At 36.3% G+C, this 18,719-nt stretch overlaps 1 protein-coding gene and 1 pseudogene across 1 annotated transcript in view; one reads left to right on the top strand and one right to left on the bottom strand.

The window, feature by feature from the left end:
- The window catches only part of LOC124555477, a 308,379-nt gene that overhangs the window by 48,758 nt on the left and 240,902 nt on the right, over positions 1-18,719 (bottom strand). The window contains exons 5-12 of the mRNA XM_047129401.1: positions 13,159-13,327; positions 12,914-13,027; positions 12,584-12,832; positions 7,094-7,213; positions 6,833-6,969; positions 2,189-2,402; positions 1,207-1,284; positions 1,016-1,120 (exon numbers count right to left, since the gene is read on the bottom strand). Of these exons, the coding sequence (XP_046985357.1) occupies positions 1,016-1,120; positions 1,207-1,284; positions 2,189-2,402; positions 6,833-6,969; positions 7,094-7,213; positions 12,584-12,832; positions 12,914-13,027; positions 13,159-13,327 (1,186 nt within the window). The remainder of the gene's footprint in view (positions 1-1,015; positions 1,121-1,206; positions 1,285-2,188; positions 2,403-6,832; positions 6,970-7,093; positions 7,214-12,583; positions 12,833-12,913; positions 13,028-13,158; positions 13,328-18,719) is intronic.
- On the top strand, positions 12,268-12,387 carry LOC124557152 (annotated as a pseudogene).

Genomic DNA, 18,719 nt, shown 5'->3' with positions numbered 1-18,719 from the left:
AGAAACATTGAACTACCGGAAGGTGTGCACAAGATGGATGCCACACATGCTGACTGAGGACCACATGTGGCAATGAGCTGACGCTTCCCGCACATTTCTTCACCGCCGTGCAGCTGAACTTTCTGGACTCAATTGTCATGGGTGACGAAACCTGGGCATACCACTTTACACCTGAGACCAAGCAACAATCATGCCAGTGGCACCATCCTTCTTCGCCAAAGCCGTGGAAATTCAAACAAACACAGTCTGCCGACAACCGTTTTTTGGGATTGGAAAAGGGTATTGCTGGCCGACTTTATGCCCACTGGGACCGACCACAATTAATGCTGACAGGTACTGTGAGAGACTGAAAAAACTAAAACAGGCAATTCAGAACTGCAGAAGAGGAACGTTGAGCAAGGGCGTACACATTCTCCATGAAAATGCTCGCCCACACATCAATCGACAAACTGTTGCTTTCCTGCAAGAGTTTCAGTGGAACATAATCACCTACCCACCCTATAGTCCTGACTTGGCGCCCAGTGACTATCACCTGTTCCCTAGGGTAAAAGAACATTTGGCCGGAACGCGATTCAGCTCTGACGACAAGGTGAAAGAAGAGGTTCATAACTTTCTGAAGAGCACGGCAGCAAGCTGGTACGACATGGGCATACAAAAACTGCCACAGCGTCTACAAAACTGCATCAACAGAAATTGTGATTATGTCGAAAAATAGCTAAATGTTCAAGCTGTAAACTGATCTGACCCATTGTAGAAATAGACAGGTCTATGTAATTAGAAAAAAATAGGAGACCTTACTTTTGGGATTACCCTCATATTTGAGTGCATGATACACAATGTATCTCACAGGAAGAACTCAATTTATTCAATGATTATGCAGCACAACTATCTTGTTACGATTTCAGACTAGGGAGATTAACTTTGTTACTGGAATTATGGGAGCACATAATCAATGCTAGATATTAATTATACCTATAGTAGTTGGGGTTCCAACATATCAACAGCCGTAGCTTACCTTTTTATCTGACTCTGGAAAATGAATTTTTACACAGCGAGTTATTTCATCTTCTCGCTTTACTGTGATCTGGCTCATTTGCTCTATGTCAGCCAGTGGAACAGGCTGTAACAATTTGTCCTGCTTTAAATAAATTTCAAAACAGATCTGCATAATGAATAAAATATCAAATACAGAATACTAATACTTACAACACTGTTCCTCAAACCTGTTATCTGACTGATTCCAAATTTAGGGCTGACTAAAATGACACGTTCAATGCTCATGTCCTTAAAAAGAAAAACAAAGAGTACTGTAGTTCGTACTTCACTTTCTGCTTAGTTATTTGTTTTACAATAAGCATAATATACTACAATTTTATTATAAATTATCATGTTATAAACAACATCATTTAAAAATGATCAGAATTTGTTTGTTTCCCCATTATAGTTTACACTAGTGTACCAAATTCAGCTGTATAAAAAAAAATGCACATATTACTTTTTTTACCATAACTGACCATATTTCAGAGATTTTTTTACAAGCAACAATGAAGAGTTTCAATAGACAGCGTCTGCATTTAAAATAGCCAGAGAATATTAAATCAAAAAATGGAAAATCCAGGATGGAATGTAACAGTATTATGAGAAGGAAAGTTGCTACTCTCCATATAGCGGAGATGCTGAGTCGCAGATATGCACAACAAAAAGATTTTCACACTTAAAGCTTTCGGCCAATGGCCTTTGTCAACAGACACACACACGCACGCGCTCACACACACACTCATCCAAATGCAACTCACACACACGACTGCAGTCTCAGGCAACTGAAACCACACTGCAACAGTGTGGTTTTTGTGGTTTCAGTTGCCTGAGACTGCAGTCGTGTGTGAGTTGTGTTTGCATGAGTGTGTGTGTGTGTGTGTGTGTGTGTGTGTGTGTGTGTGTGTGTGTGTGTGTGTCTATCATTGACAAAGGCCATTGGCCAAAAGCTTTAAGGGTGAAAATCTTTCTGCTGTGCCTATCTGTGACTCAGCATCTCCACTATATGGTGAGTAGCAACTTTCCTTCTCATAATATTGTTACAGAGAATATTTAAAAAAATGCTATAATTTGAAAATTAAGTACTGAACAGCTACCCCACCCTTACATGTACACGCATAAGTTATTTATATAAAATTAAAAATGTTCTTACATTTATTGAAAAGCATTTAGCTCCATAGCTTGGCAATTCACTAATAATATTAAGATAATACAGCTTTGCCTGCAAACTTGTAAGACTCTTCTGTCCTGATGGAGAAAGGTTGTTGTTAAGTTTAAGAAAATGGCCAATCAATTTACGAAGCTCCTTCCTCTTCATTGTACTTATGAGTGAAACAGGAACAAACCTTTCAAGGCCAAATTCACGCCTGTGGAAAATGAATATTAGTTAAATACTGATGCACAGTTTTTCCATGATTATTTTTAAGAGAATACACAGATTTTTAATGGTAATAATCATTTCTATTACTTTTATTCACATTGTTGTACTGAATTTTACTGCACTCAGTGTTTACTGAGGCATAGTTAGTTCACTTTTTGTGAAGATTCAGAAAGTATTCTTTTGATCAATGCAGAAGTATCAACAGAGTAAGACAGAAATAACATTTTGTAAAAGGTAGTAACTGGTTTTCTTTTATCTTTTGTATCTTTTAAATACACAAGCTTCAGTAAATTCTGCCATAAGAATACTTGCTAATTTTGAAGACAAAGAACTCAAGTCAACATATTTTACACATTTCCATCAGTATTTGGTTTTGGGGATCATTCATAATTTAAACAGCAAGTAATTACATGCACCTATTTTAACAGTTTGGTGTTAGCAATACCACCAAAAAACATAACAGCATCTGTTCTCTAACAAAATTTGTTAACAACTCAGTCTAATAAGTGAACAATAATGGCTTTTACAAATGCAAAATTAAAAGCCAGACCATTCTGAATTATCCTGTTCTGAATATATTCATATTTCATAAAAGAGGGGAATACGTACCTATAAATCTTTTCTTTTTTGAGTTATCAGTCTTCTGACTAGTTTGATGCAGCCTGCCACAAATTCCTCTCCTGTGCCAACCTCTTCATCTCAGTGTATTACTTACAACACATGTCCTCAATTATTTGGTTGGGAGTATTCCAATCTCTGTCTTTCTCTACAGCTACCACTAGTACCATGAAAGCATTACATGATGTCTTAACAGATGTCCTTCCACCCTGTCACCACTTCTTGTCAGTGTTCTCCATTTTCCATATATTCCTTTCCTTGCTGACTCTGTGGAGAACCTCCTCATTCCTTACCTTATCAGTCCACCTAATTTTCAACATTCTTCTGTAGTACCATATCTCAAATTCTTCGATTCTCTTCTGGTTTTCCTGCAGTCCATGTTTCACTACCATACAATGCTGTGTTCCAAATGTACATTCTCAGAAATTTCTTCCTGAAAGTAAGGTCTATATTTAAGACTAGTAGACTTCTCTTGGCCAGGAATGTTCTTTTTGCCAGTGCTAGTCTGATTTTTATATTATCCTTGCTCCATCTGTCTTGGGTTATTTTGGTGCCTAGGTAGTAGAAGTCCTTAACTTCATCCCTGTCTTACACCCTTCTTAATCTGAGCACTTTGTTCTCGACCTTCCACGCGTATTGTTCCCTCTTGGTTCTTGTATATATTGTATATTACCCTTCTTTCCCTGTAGCTTACCCCTATTTTCTTTCAGAATTTCGAACATCTTGCACCATTTTACATTATCGAACAGTTTCTGGAGATCAAAAAATCCTATGCAAGCGTCTTGATTTTTCTTTACTCTTGCTTTCATTATCAGCCGCACTCTCAGAACTGCCTCTCTGGTGCCTTTCTCTTTCCTAAAGCCAAGCTGATCATCATCTAAAATATTCTCAATTTTCTTTTCCATACTTCTGTATATAATTCTTGTAAATAACTTGAATGAATGAATTGTAAAGCTGATTGTGCAATAATTCTCGCACTTGTTGGCTCTTGCAACCTTCGGAATTCTGAGGATGACGTTATTCCGAAAGTCTGATGGTATACAGCCATACTCATGCATTCTACACGCCAATGTGAGTAGTCATTTTGCTACCACTACCCTCAATGATTTTAGAAATTCTGATGGAATGTTATCTATCCCCACTGTCTTATTTGATTTTAACTCTTCCAAAGTTTTTGCAGATTCTGACTCTGGATCCTCTATCTCTCCTATATCGACTCCGGTTTCTTCTCCTATCACTTCAACAGACAAGTCTTCCCCCTTGTAGGGGCCTTCAATGTGCTCTTTTCACCTATCCACCCTGTCATCTGCATCTAATAGTGGAATTCCCATTGCACTCTTAATGTTACCACCTTTGCTTTTAATTTCACTGAAGGTCGTTTTGACTTTCCTGTATGCTGCGTCAGTCCTTCCAACAGCCATTTCTTTTTCAATTCCTTCACATTTTTTGTTCAGCCATTTCATCTTAGATTCCCTGCTCTTCCAGTTTATTTAATTCCTAACTGGCTTTTATTTCTCCATTCCTGAATTTTCCTGAACATTTTTATACTTCCTTCTTCCATTGATCAACTGAAATATTTCTCCTGTTATCCATGGTTTATTCACCATTACCTTCTTTGTACCTGTATTTTTCTTTCCAAATTCTGTGATTGCTCTTTTTAGAGTTGTCCATTCCTCTTCAACTGAACTGCCTACTGAACTATTCATTATCACAGTATATACAGCATTAGAGAACTTCAAGTGTACCTCTTCATTCCTTAGTACTTCCGTATTCCACTTCCTTGCACATTGATTCTTCCTGACTAGTCTCTTAAACTTCAGCCTACTCTTAAATCACTACTAAATTGTGATCTGAGTCTATATCTCCTCCTGGATATGCCTTACTATCCAATATCTGATTTCGGAATCTCTACTTGACCATGACGCAATCTAACTGAAATCTTCCTGTATCTCCCAGCTCCTTTTCCAAGTATACCTCCTCCTCTTGTGATTGATGAACAGAGTATTCGCTATTAATAGCTAAAATTTACTGCAGAATTCAATTAATCTTTCTCCTCTCTCATTCGTAGCACCAAGCCAATTTCTCCCGCAGCACTTTCTTCTACTCCTCCTCCTACAACCACAATCCAATCCTCCATGATTATTAGATTTTCATCTTCCTTTATGTACTGAATTACCTGTTCAATATCCTCATATATTTTCTCTATCTATTCATCTTTGGCTTGCGGTGTCGGCATGTATATCTGAACTATCATTGTTGGTGTTGATTTGCTTTCGATTCTGATGAGAACAACCCTATCACTGAAATGTTCACAGTAACTCACTCTCTCCCCGACCTCCCTATTCATAATGAATCCTACTACCATTATACCATTTTCTGCTGCTGCTGCTATCACCCTATACTCATCTGACCAGAAATCCGTGTCTTCTTTCCATTTCACTTCACTGGCCACCACTACATCTACGTTGACCCTTGATATTTCTCTTTTCAGATTTTCTAGCTTACCTAACACTTTCAGACATCTGACATTCCATGCCCCATTTCATAGAATGTTGTCATTTCATTGGTTATTCAATGTTTTTCTCATGTTCACCTCCCCCTTTGCAGTCCCCTCTGGAGATCCAAATGGGAGGCTAGTCCGGAATCTTTTGCCAATGGAGAGATCATCATGACAGGTTTCCAATTACAGGCCACATGTTCTGTGGGCACACATTGAGTGTCTTTAATGCAGTCATTTCCATTGCCTTCTACATCCTCATGCTGTTGATCATAGCCAATTCCCTTGGCTTTAGTGGGCAAGAGAGTGCCCTGAACCTCTGTCTGCTCCTTCGCTCTTTTTGACAAGGACTCTGGCTGCATAAGAGTGACTTTTTATGCTGGAAGTCTTCTGCAGCCATTGCTGATGATTTTTATTCAAAATTTAAGCAGTGGCAGGGTTTGAATCCGGGACTGAGGACATTTTGAAAGATGCTACCCCTAGACCATGGGTGTTTACTAAGGGATATAGATTGTCTGACAGATAAAGTATATACATTCAAAATCAGCTTAAAAACTGTTGTAGTGTGAAATATTAAGTCTCGAAACAGCCTTAAACTATGGCACTGGCATTCTCCACAATATCCTCTCTCTCAGGAAAGAGAGACCACCATGCAGGCAGGGTAACATTTATAGTGTTCGAAAGGGAACAGAGGTAAATGGTCTAGGTTTTTCAGATCATTAGATCTCTCTGGAAGTTTCATTACAGCAAGATATCTAGCAATGAGAGAAAATTACTAGCAATGAATGAATGTGACACACACACACACACAGTTTCATGTCTGAGTGAGAGTGCAACAGAGGGGGAATGGGAGCACAGAGATAGATAGATAGATAGATAGAGAGAGAGAGGGGGGGGGGAGAGAGAGAGAGAGAGAGAGAGAGAGAGAGAGAGAGAGAGAGAGAGAGAGAGAGAGATAAGGTCCAACATTATTCATTTAAACATTTGAGATTTGTTAAAGATGAACATGTTGCCATGTATCAAAACATGCACAACATGCGTGGTGCTTATGAAATTTTTAGTAGTGTGATGTCTAGAAACTGTAAGCTAAATAATCAACTAATATAAGAAACTTGAATTTTGCATATGACTGGGGAGTTGAACAGCAAAATTATTTGAATAAATATCAGATTGACACAGTTGATAAGCCTGAGCAGAACAGTGTAACATGATTTACCAAACAGCTTGGAATATCTACACAGCACTGCAGCAAGAAAGGCCACCACTAACAAATGGTATATTAAAACTTTTTCATAACTTACTCTATTGCCTTGACAGTTATCTTCCCTGACATATTATTGGACAGTGCATGCTGATAAATGTGTAAAGCAGCTAAACGTAGTGCTATATCATATTTCAGTTCAGGTGCATAGCGTTCTTGCACAACATCATTGCAGCACTGTAAAATAAATGCACAAAAGTTATTTAAAAATTAGAAACATCCAGTAATACATTTACTGGGGTCTTAAACGTAAAATAAAAGTACCAACACACAAATGAATCTCTGTTTTACATTTTCATACCTGCATATAAAGGTATTCAAAAGCTATAAGATCTTGTTGAGCCAGATCACAAGCATCTCGAGGTACAAAACATACTCGGAACAGGCACCTCAGGTTATGAGAACCTGGTCTAGCAGCTATCTGAAATGAAAATGAAAGAACAATCATTTATCTACAGAACAGCTCTGGGTGGCAGTGGTGTGGTTTGTGCTGGTGGTAGAAATAGGAGATGTTGCAAAATAATGTAAAACATAAATCTATATGGCTTGTCTTCCTAATGGCCCTGTATTCTAACATGTTGCCTCTGACATGCTTCACAAAATCAAATGTATCTCATATTAAACCTTTTGCTTCACAGAGATTTTAACAAAAGTACTCAAAAGTGCACTCACAAAAAACACTCCCAGCCAGTACAAATTAAATGTGATGCTTCCTCTCCCTCTCTCTCCCTTCCTCCCCCTCGCCTCCCCCTCAGTCTCAGTCTCAGTCTCAGTCTCAGTCTCCCTCCCTCCTCCTCTTCCCTTCTTCCTATCCCTACCCCCATTATTTACAAGTTATCACTGTTGAAAACAGATCATGAAATAATGAATTAAGATGAGTCTACCTTTTTGCAGATACACAATAATTATTTTGCTTTAGTACTCAAACATGTTTTACCACAGTCATAGTATCCTCAGTGGGCCTTTTTCTTTTATTTTACATTTTGTGTCTCCTTTGACTGACAACCAAAGGCACAGGAACTGAGCCCAAAATTCAAACATGATGGATTATGAAACTGAAGAAAATCAAAATATGGATACAACATATTTGGTTGACACTGCCAAAATATGATAAACCAGCCAGCAGTATTACAATAAAGTGGTGATATCTCTTTCTGTCCCTCGTAACCCTGAAAAGACACACATTACTACTATCTCACAATTGGCAATACCATTTAGCCAAGCATGAGTGTTTTTACATTAGCTCTATAGGAGGACATCGTATGATAGCTCAGCAATATTTACAGTCTTGTTTACGTGTCTAATGTCACTAAATGCTTCAACTCTACAGTGAATTGCTACCTTTACTCCTTCCATTATTTGTGTTCCACTCAGAACTTTTCATTATCATGTTTCAAATAAATGTATGATTTATAACTGCAAGCAAATTAAAAGAAATTGGAAATTAAAATGTCTTCTGGTATAGATAATAGTTCCAAAAAATTGTTGAAGGCCAGCTACAATGTCATTAGTAGAGTATTAGATTATTTTCAAAATAAGCTCTATGGATTAGTTCTCAAGAAGGCAAATTATATTATCAGGCCTCAGTACAAACACTGGCATGCTTTACATGTCATTAACTATCACTTTATCAATCAACAAAAATGTATCAAAAAGTTATGTACACTTACAGTACCTTTCCTATTCAAGTGTGTGTCGACTAGATACAACTGGTTCCTTCTTTCAGTTATTGCATGAATGCCAAAGTAACGGCACAGAAAATCAACTAAATGTGCTAAACCACTGTTTAGCACATTTATTTGATCTGGGCTAGATGAGATACCTGTGAGATTATACAGAAGTTATTTGAAAGAACTTTCTCTCCTTCTACCAGTAATTTATCGTAGGTCACTGTAACAATAAAGGGTAGCTAGCCATCAGAAAATGTAGGCAGGTATCAATCTGTTGTACAAGTATGGAACATGTTTTACACACACTGCAGCCTCTTTTCATCAGTGTACTAGGAGGGGAAGGTGGTGGGCCCATCACACCAGCCACCTTTTACCCCAGGGAAACTCCTCTGGTACTCATTTGATAGCAGGCTGAGCAGACCTGTGGCTATCCTGGAGGGGCTGGACTAAGGAGAAATCCCCACCCACATGGAGAAATCCCCACCTATATCAGGGATTGGACCCATCACCTCCAAGCCCCGAGTCAACTGCTCTACCCATTAGACCACCACAGCCAGATGAAGAACAAAGGTCTCCTTCATAAAAGTCAATGTCAACTCTGAAATTCAGCTTGCTTGGTTCATCTGTGAAATCCAGAGCACTGTAGACAACAGCACTCAGGTTGATGCTGTTTCCCCAGGACTTCGAGAAGGCATTTGATACAGTCCCACACTGATAAGGAGTGAACAAAATAAGAGCTTACCAATATTAGACCATATATACGATTGGATGCAAGACTCTCTTACTGACAGAAGTCACTTGTTGTTCATCTGGGAATAAAATCAATAGATATAAAGACAATTTTGATAATACCCCAAAGTAGTGCGATAGGGAAGTTACTGTTTACAATACATATTAATGATCTAGTGGATATCATTAGAGGCCCTGTGAGATTGTGCACAAATGGTGCTGTTGTCAGGAAGCTTGCAACAGCAAAGATTATAGCAAAATCGAAGAAGATCAGCAGGTGATAAATGTTTGATGCAGGTACTGCCAGTTGAACCTGAACATAAATCAACATAATGATTGTGCATAAATAAGCAAAGAGATTCACTACTGTTTGATTACACTATTGGTAACAGATAACTAAACAGTAGCTACTGCAAAATACCATGGAGTAACCACGTCTAGTGTCAGCACGGATGCACGAACCAGGCACTGGCTGTGGAGGCCCATATGCAGCAATGGCTGTGGAGGCCCATATGCAGCAACATTTACTGAAGTTATTGTGGAGACACTATTGGTAGCCCCATTGTTAATCTGGGCAGTTAGTTGCTTATCAGTTGCATGTTTATTCACCCAGACATTCCCCACAGGCACTGTTCACCACTCTCACCTACAGCCCGTGGTGCACCACAGTTGCCTCGGCACTGGTTTTGGATAGTAACATTTAGCCATGTATTGTGTACTTCAATCATGATGGGATGTGAGCACTTCACAAACTTTACCATTTTGGAATTGCTTGCCCCGTGGCTCAAAAGCCAATGATCATTCCGTTTTGGATGTCAGATAAATCACTCTGTTTTTGCACTGCTACTATGACTGCACTGATTTCCTCGTCGCCACAACACACTTTATATACCTTCTGCTGCTCATGCTGTAACCTGCCATCTCTGAGTTTTTACTGCATGTTGATGTCAAAGATAGGTGGTACTCACATTTATGTGACTGGACTGAGCACTTCATAATGCATTACTAGAACACATCAAGGGGTTGGAAGTGGAAAGAAAGATTAAAGCAGTATTTAAAATACTTCTACTGGAGATATAATTTTACATTTTAAGTGAATGTATTGGCTCATAATAGTACTAATACATTATAGGTTTAGCAGAGTATTCAATTCAGTTTATTCACCATCCTTGTAACTCATCATATACAATGATATAGGATTTATCACAGATGATGTTACATAGATAAAAGTACATGAAAAGGTTTTACAATTGTGTGTCGGCTAATAAAATATTCTTGTTTATAATATGAAACCACACACATAACAACAGTCACAATATGGTAAACTAAGATAATAAAAGGATTTTTATTATAACATCTCTATACTGAGTGCATTGCTTTACCCTGTGTGTTTCCAATAAAATGTTTCTGCTTAGTTTTTCTTATTGGTCTGTTATACCTATTTTATATCGCAAACTAGGTGGAGTTAGCCCAATAAAGAAGGAGAAGGTAAAGTTTGTGAATGAAGGAGTATTGGAAGTAGGTGGCATGTATATGTTTGTTGAAAATGAAATAGGACAAAGTTGCAGTGTAGCTCCAATATAATTATCAATGTAATTTGTTTGTGATGTAAATTATTTTTATTCTTATATGTCAAATATTTGCTTGTTATTAAATGAAAAAAAAAAATATTGAGTGAGATGATGCATTGATTAAGGACCTGGGTATGCCTTAGGAGGAAGTGACATTGAAACCCTCTCCGATATATTTATTGATTAATTTACTTTATTTATCCATCCTTAGATAATAAATGTTGCATGTATGTTGTCCAATACATACTTTTTGTTTTTGATGTGTTGTATACTATTGTGCAAAAATGGTCAAAGGACAAATATATACATAAACTTTCCCAGGAAAGTCCGGTAAGCCCTACAGCAGAACTACAGAATACTTAGCAAACCTAAACACAATTAACAATAGATGAGTATGTTTTCAGAATAAGGTTTCCCTATATCAAGCTATTTTCTCTCACAGGACTATATCTTAGAATTTATAAATAATAAGATTAAATTACTTAATGATGTCATCTGTAGTTTTTTCAAAGCATTCAAATTTTAGGCAGCCAGGCACTCCCAGAAAATGCTCATCATGATGGACTCTCAGGTTAGCTGGTTAAAATCTTACACCAAAGACAGAAAGAAAAAGATAATTTTAGATATTTTATGTCCCACGATGCAATGGACAGTGCTGTCATGAATATAAGAGGGTAAGCTTTTTAAACATCTAGAGCAATGAATGACCTCAATGTCATAAACTACTCTGCAGAGCATGAAACTCTTGGTATGATAACAACAACACTAGAATGATGGAGGAGCTCTACTGAGAACTTGAGTATTTTTTTGCTTGAGCAAAAGCAAGTACAGAGTAGGCTCATGTTATAATCTTCATTGCACTGCCTAGTAATATTAGATGCACAAGAGAAATACATATTTATTAAAACATAACTTTAAAAATTACTTATTTCATATTCCACTGCACTTTTTGAGTGACATCTTTCACAGAAATACAAATGTTTTGGTATACACTTCTCATCATGTACACTTATAATTATGAAATAAAAGTCACTAATTAGTTTTTAAGTTTGTCAAAATGTTATAAAATAATAATAATAATAATAATAATAATAATAATAATATCATATGACTAGGGCCTCCTGTCGGGTAGACCGTTTGCCGGGTGCAAGTCTTTCAATTTGATGCCACTTTGGTGACATGCACGTCGATGGGGATGAAATAATGATGATTAGGACAACACAACACCCAGTGCCTGAGCGGAGAAAATTTCCGACCCAGCCGGGAATCAAACTCGGGCCCTTAGGATTGACATTCCGTCGCGCTGACCACGTTTTTTTTTCTTTTTTTTTTTCGGCAGAGTGAAAGAGTTATTTTGAATACTTTATCAGTTGTCATGATAAACACACAGTTTTTGTGTACATTTATTGTTACACTGTAAGTTAAAATAAAAGATTTATGGCTTATTGCATAATTATTAGTAACTATTGTTGTTGTTTGCAATCGTTTGTATTTACGTGTTGAGTGCTAATGGTGTTGCCACATTGGTAACACTGGTTCCCACCTGATCACTGAAGTTAATCAATGTTGGGCCTGGCTAGTACTTGGATGGGTGATTGTTCAGGGAAAACCGGGTGCCATTGGTTTTAAGGACACATAAGTTATTGAAGTGGCATCCAATTGAAAGACTTTGACCATGTTGTGGTGTCACATGACATTTATTTTAATTTATGTCTCGAGTCATTTCATATCTGATTGACCTACTTACACTTATGCATTTATGGAATACATATATTATAAATAATAAATAAAGACATAATTTTTGTTTTATTGTATAATTACCCTTGCTAGGGGCTCCATAGGATCCAGCAAAGTGAGTTTGTTCCTCCTCAAACTTTTCACATGTTCAACAACCAGAGAAAAATGGTCAATAGCTTTTATGCAAAGCTTCTGGTGCAATGAATCTACTACATCTTTAACTGTTGTATTTGAATCATATTTAAATGATTTTGTTTGACCATTTTCTAAGAATACTTTCAAGACGTTAGGCATGAAAGGAACAGATGAGTCTCCTGAGGAAAATGTAGATGGCTGCAAACAAAAATAAAACATAAAAGTAATTTACTAATGAGTCTGATCTAACATATCTTCAATGGGGGGAAGTTCACTTACAGGAAAAAGTGGTGATCCATTCACAACAACACCCTCTGCAAAGCGAACACGTGAAGGATTTGATTTCAGCTTCGCCTTTTTTGCTGCACTGAGGAGTGCAGATTTTCGAGCTGACTGTTGAGAATAAGCACACCATTATCAGCATTAAAACTAAGTCCTTAACATATTTTTTGGGCAATAAATGATTTGGGATGCAAATTTTCATATACTTTAGAATGTTTTCATTAAAGAATACTTTAACTTACATTGTCAAGAGGAGGCTGACAAACAGTGAGTTTAACTGTTTCTTTACATGACCTTACAAGCTGGATTACATGATCACGTGGAGCTTTCTTTACATCTTCCCCATTAATAATGAGAATCTGATCTCCAGGTTGTAGTTTATCAACACTTGGGCCACCTTCAGTAACAAATCTGAAATCAAAGGACAATCATTATTTCGATTACTGCTAAAATGGCAGATACAAATTTTTCACACCACATACATGAGCAGCTCAAAGAAAGCAATTATTGTGGAAACTTTAACATAGACTAATTCAAAAGTTTCAACAATAAAATAAACAAACTGCACGCGAACTGTGACAAGCCACCTCAGACCGCACAGCTACCCTATGCGGCCATTAATACTGGCAAAAGTTAAAAGCATAGCTCAGATGGAGAAAAACATTTTAGTTTTAAATGTCAAAACTGTTGTCAATCTGGACACATAGAAAATTCTGTGTTGTGTTTTGAGTGGTGCATTTAATGAATTGGTTTCCTGGTACTTGGACTCTGGTGTGAATGGCTTAAAAGTGACTGATAAAGTGCAAATGCTTGAAAGACATATAAATTAACACTGCAAAAACAGGAACTGTTTTGAAGGCAATGCAGTTCGATGAAATGAATTGTCAGGTATTTCAACAGAAAGGCAGTACAGATTTTCCAATTTTGATCAAAAATATTTTATTTATTCCTAGACTATCTCACAACTTCCTCTCAGTGAGAGCAGCGGTCCTATTACTCCCATATCTTACTACGCAAAGAAGTACATTACATTTATAGATGACTATACCACCCAATTCACAGCTGTATACGTGATGCAAAGTAAATCAGAAATATTGGAATATGTCAAACAGTATGAAGCTGTCGTGACTGCTGATTCAATTTGAGGATTAAAAGATTCTGGTGCAATAATGGACATGAATATTAGTATAACAAAATGAAACACTTCGTTAAAGAGAAGGGAATTGAGTATGAATTGATAATGAGATATACGCCACAGCAAAATGGAGTGAGAGAGCCCATGAATAGGAACATTACATGTGAGGCTTGATGCATGTTGTTGAACAGTACTTGAAACATCTTATTGTCAGAAGCAGTATGGACTGCTGTTTCTTGATAAACAGAATTACTTGATAAACAAAACATAATATATGCATTAAAAATGACAATTCTGGCTAATCTGTGATATGGCGAAATGGCAAGGTTGGAGAAACTTTAAGTGTTTGGTTGCATTGCACATTTGCAATCTCCTGGGGAAGCAATTGCTGTAAAGTTTGATTCCAGAATAAAGAAGTGCTTCATGGGTGGATACTGTGTTAACAGAGTCAGCTATGAAACTTCCTGAGAGATTCTAGAGTCAGCTATGGCATTTGCAAATGAGAGATCATTCTTGGAAAAGATGTCAATTTTGATAAAAATTGTTTTGATTTTAGTTATGAAGATTGGTTCTCTTGCAAGTAAGATGGAAATGGTCAGGTTCTCATGCATGAAGAAAATGTTAATGACTACAGAAATGACTCCATATCAAGTGCTAATGAAGCTGAAGATATGAAATCTGTAGATGTGTAAGAGAAAGAAAATGTCCAGCTTGGATGGAAGACTATGCTGTATTAGCACTGAACGCAGAAATGTACATCAAGCCCGTCCCAGAGACTTATAGTGACATGTACAGCAAATCAGATAAAGAAGAATTGCTTCATGCTGTAGCAGAAGAGATGAGAGTAATAAATGGAAACACAACCTCAATAGTTTGTGAATTACCTAAAAACAAGAAGGCTACAGACATTAAGTGGGTTGTTAAAGTGAAACATGATGATATAGGCAACATTCTACATTTACATCTACATCTACACCAATAATCACCACTATATGGTGCTTGGCAAATGGTACCTTGTACAACTACTAGTCATTCCTGTTCCTGTCCCACTCACAAACAGAACAAGGAAAAAATGACTATCTGTATGCTTCCGCATGAGCCCTAATTTCTCTTATCGTATTTTTGTGATCCTTACGCAAAATGTAATATGGCAGCAGTAGAATTGTTCTGTAATCAGCTTCAAATGCTGGTTCTCTAAACTTTCTCAATAGATTTCTATGAAAGGATCATCATCTTCCTTCCAGGGATTCCCATTTGAGTTCACAAAAGAATTTCTGTAACATTTGCATGATAATCAAATTTGGCAATAACAAAATTAGTACAATGCTTCTAACATTAGTAATTATAAAGATGGACTAGTTGCTCGTGGCTGTTCTCAGAGAAAAGGGTTTGACTATCATAAACATATGCTCCTATAGCAAGGCTGACATCTTTGAGACCATTACTTGCTGTCGGGAATCAAGAAAAATTGACTGCAAATCAAATGGATGCAACAGCCATTTTTCTGAATGGAAATTTAGATAAAGATATTTATGTACAGACATGAATAGGATTTAATGTGAACCAGGTATTGTAGGTAAGGTAAACGAAGCAATTTATGGTTTAAAGTGGGCCTCAAGATCTTGGAATTTAATGTCTGACAAGGCTGTTAAAGATCTAGGCTTTGTTCAGTGGAGTGCTGATGTGTGTCTGCAAACTTGCAGGATCTGTAACACTAAGGTTAATGTTTTGTTATATGTAGATGATGTTAGCATTTTAAGAAATGATAAGATGAAAATTAAAGAATTCAAATTAGCTTTAAGAAGTAAAATTAAAATGAAAGATTTGGGAGATTAGAGACCATTCTTGGAAATTCATATAAATAAGAGGGAGGAGGGAATAATTTTGGGTCAAAAATTATTTGTAATATCTGCTTATGAGGTTTGGTATGAATGGATGCAAGCCAGTTAACACACCTGTAGAATTTAATTACAGAGGTGTTGAGGATGAGAAGAGATGTCATGAGAAAGTGCATTATGCAGAATTAATAAGATGTTTGCTTTATGTAACTAAAACACATGACCTGATTTAAGCTATGCTGTTACTTATTTCAGTCATTATCAAAGTGGTCCAAAGAAATCACATTGGGAATGTTTAAATAGAATAATGCATTACATAAAAGGCACAGCAGATTATGTATGCCTTATCAAAATGTGGAAAAAATAAAACTGATGAAGCTTATGCCAACTGAGCTAATAGTTCAGACAGAAAATCAACATCAGGTTAGGCTATCCAGCTGTCTGGTAGCACTGTAAGTTCAGGAACTAAAAAACAAAAGTACTGTAGCATTGTCTTCTACAGAAGCAGAATTTTTAACACTTGCAACTTGGGTTGCAGAATATTTGTAGTTTCAGAAGCTGTTCCATGACATAACAACTTTGAAACTGAAAAACTTATAATTTAAATACCATCAGTCTTGTACTGCCTCTCTTTGTAAACAGGAAACATGAAAGACTAAAATACATGTATATTAACTATGAGTTTATTAGAGGTTTATGTTTGAAGAGGAAAATAGAAAAGTACATTTCTACATAAAACCATATAGCTGACATGTTTTACAAAATTGTTATGGAAACATTAACTTGGACAATTGTCACATGGCATTGGGAATCTGTAAAGCTGCAGATCAGAATTATATAGAAATGAAGCAGAGTGAAAGAACAGCAGTTCTATATTACATTCCCTATGATTTGTTTGTTACATTTTCATCTTTAATAATGGAGGGTCTTTAACATGCTATGTACGTGGATAGAATGTGTATGTTTTTAATGTTGTGCAATGTGTCCAACATATTGTTCTTTCTTCAGTGAATAAATTAGTTAAAACTAAAGTATCTTGCTTGTAATCACACTCTGCTACCAGATTTCTCATCACAGAGGACACAATGGTATGTTTAGATCTGGTACAGGACAAGAGTGTATCCTGGACAGTCATTTCCCCTTTTCAGAACATGGAAGCACTAGTGTGCCAAAAAATGCATCCAAGAGAACTACATACAGACAAGTACCACAGTCCATAGCCAGTTCACCAAGAGAATCATGGTTATTTCTATGTAAACTGATTGTGGCCATTTACAAAAATATCACATCCTAAATACCCAGGAAAAACACTACTGTATGATTATTAATGTCATTTTATTTATCTCATCTAAAATTATGTAACAGCTTACAGTGTCCAGTTTTCAGGATGTTAAATTTAGAATTTTGATTTATTTTTTTTGGAACAGATGGACTCAAATTTGTTATTTTCTTTGAGGTGGTATTGATCAAGTTGAATGTATCTCACATTTAATGTCCTCATTTGTTAAATTAACATTCTTATTTTCTTTGACTAAACTGGTGACAGTTCCTAATACTTTATTATTTATGCAATAAACACTCATTATTAGCAACTTGCAGTAGTTTATCCACATAAGAATTAAATTTCAGATGAGGAAACCACAAGAATGAAAGAAAATATATATGTCAATTTTTAATGTGAAAAACGAAGAAAATAACATCACCAGACTTGTACTGCAGATTCTGAAAATGTAACTGATTACCTGGGCTAATAAAAAGTATCTGTAGGTAGAAGCATTGTGTTCACAGTGCGTATCTCAAAACTGGTTTACCAAATTAAAGTTTTGGGCATGAACATCAAATTATTATTCCTGCAATCCTCATCTTACAGACTGATTAATACATTGACATAACATATCCAAACAAATCTTATTTATTGATTTTTAGAACTTTTAAGTATGTTTAAGATCTCACACAGAAGCACTGAACATCTTTCACATTTTTCACTGTTTGATATACATTTCTTGGCACAATCTCTGGATTCTGTATTAGTTTATTAAACATTACTTTCATAACAACCTGATTCACTGTGGAACCTTCAAGTGAGCACCTCATTTTTAAGTGATATTTACAGAGCATGAAAAATACATTATATGCAGCATATAGATGAAATGCCTTGAAAATCTAGCAATGGACTTTTGCAAATGACCTTAGAGATGTGACTGTCTTGTATGGTTTGCATTGTTCTCTGTATTCACAGGACCTGGTAGCTTACAGCTATCACTTATTTGTACACACAAATGATCAATATGTAACTGATTAAAATGCTCTTTTCAAATTGGTTTTATTTTGTTATGCTCTAAAGAATTAAATAAAATGAGTTTTCCAAATAAATGTATCAGATAGTCAACAAATGCTTTAGTACAGTGAGTACAGATTGTCAGTACCGAAAGTTACTGCACAAGGATCCTGCAAGATAAATATGCGTTGTTAAACAATTCACATACCTGCATACTTAATACTATTTATTGTTTTGTTCTCATGCTATTTTTTCAATAAGCCTCAGTAAGTAATGTATTAATAAAGTAGAAACTGACTTCCATCTGCTATCCTACTTTCCAAATTTGACAGAGAATCTTCTTTCTAACTTGGTGGACAAATACTAGTGACAGAGAGGACATGTCAGAATGATTTCATCACTACCTAAGGATTATTTCTGCAATGAATCTTTCGGTTTGATGTAGAGTGAAGGGGAAAAATAAATGTTCTTTGATAGTTCAAGCTTGCACAGTACAAGTACTTCTTAATTGCTGTACACTGAAAAACTAGAAATTTGCTACATACTTAACAG

The sequence above is a fragment of the Schistocerca americana genome, chromosome X, assembly GCF_021461395.2.
Source record: "Schistocerca americana isolate TAMUIC-IGC-003095 chromosome X, iqSchAmer2.1, whole genome shotgun sequence".
NCBI classification, from domain to species: Eukaryota; Metazoa; Arthropoda; class Insecta; order Orthoptera; family Acrididae; genus Schistocerca; species Schistocerca americana.
The sequence above is the reverse complement of the archived record's forward strand: the minus strand, read 5'-3'. Positions and strand labels throughout refer to the sequence as shown.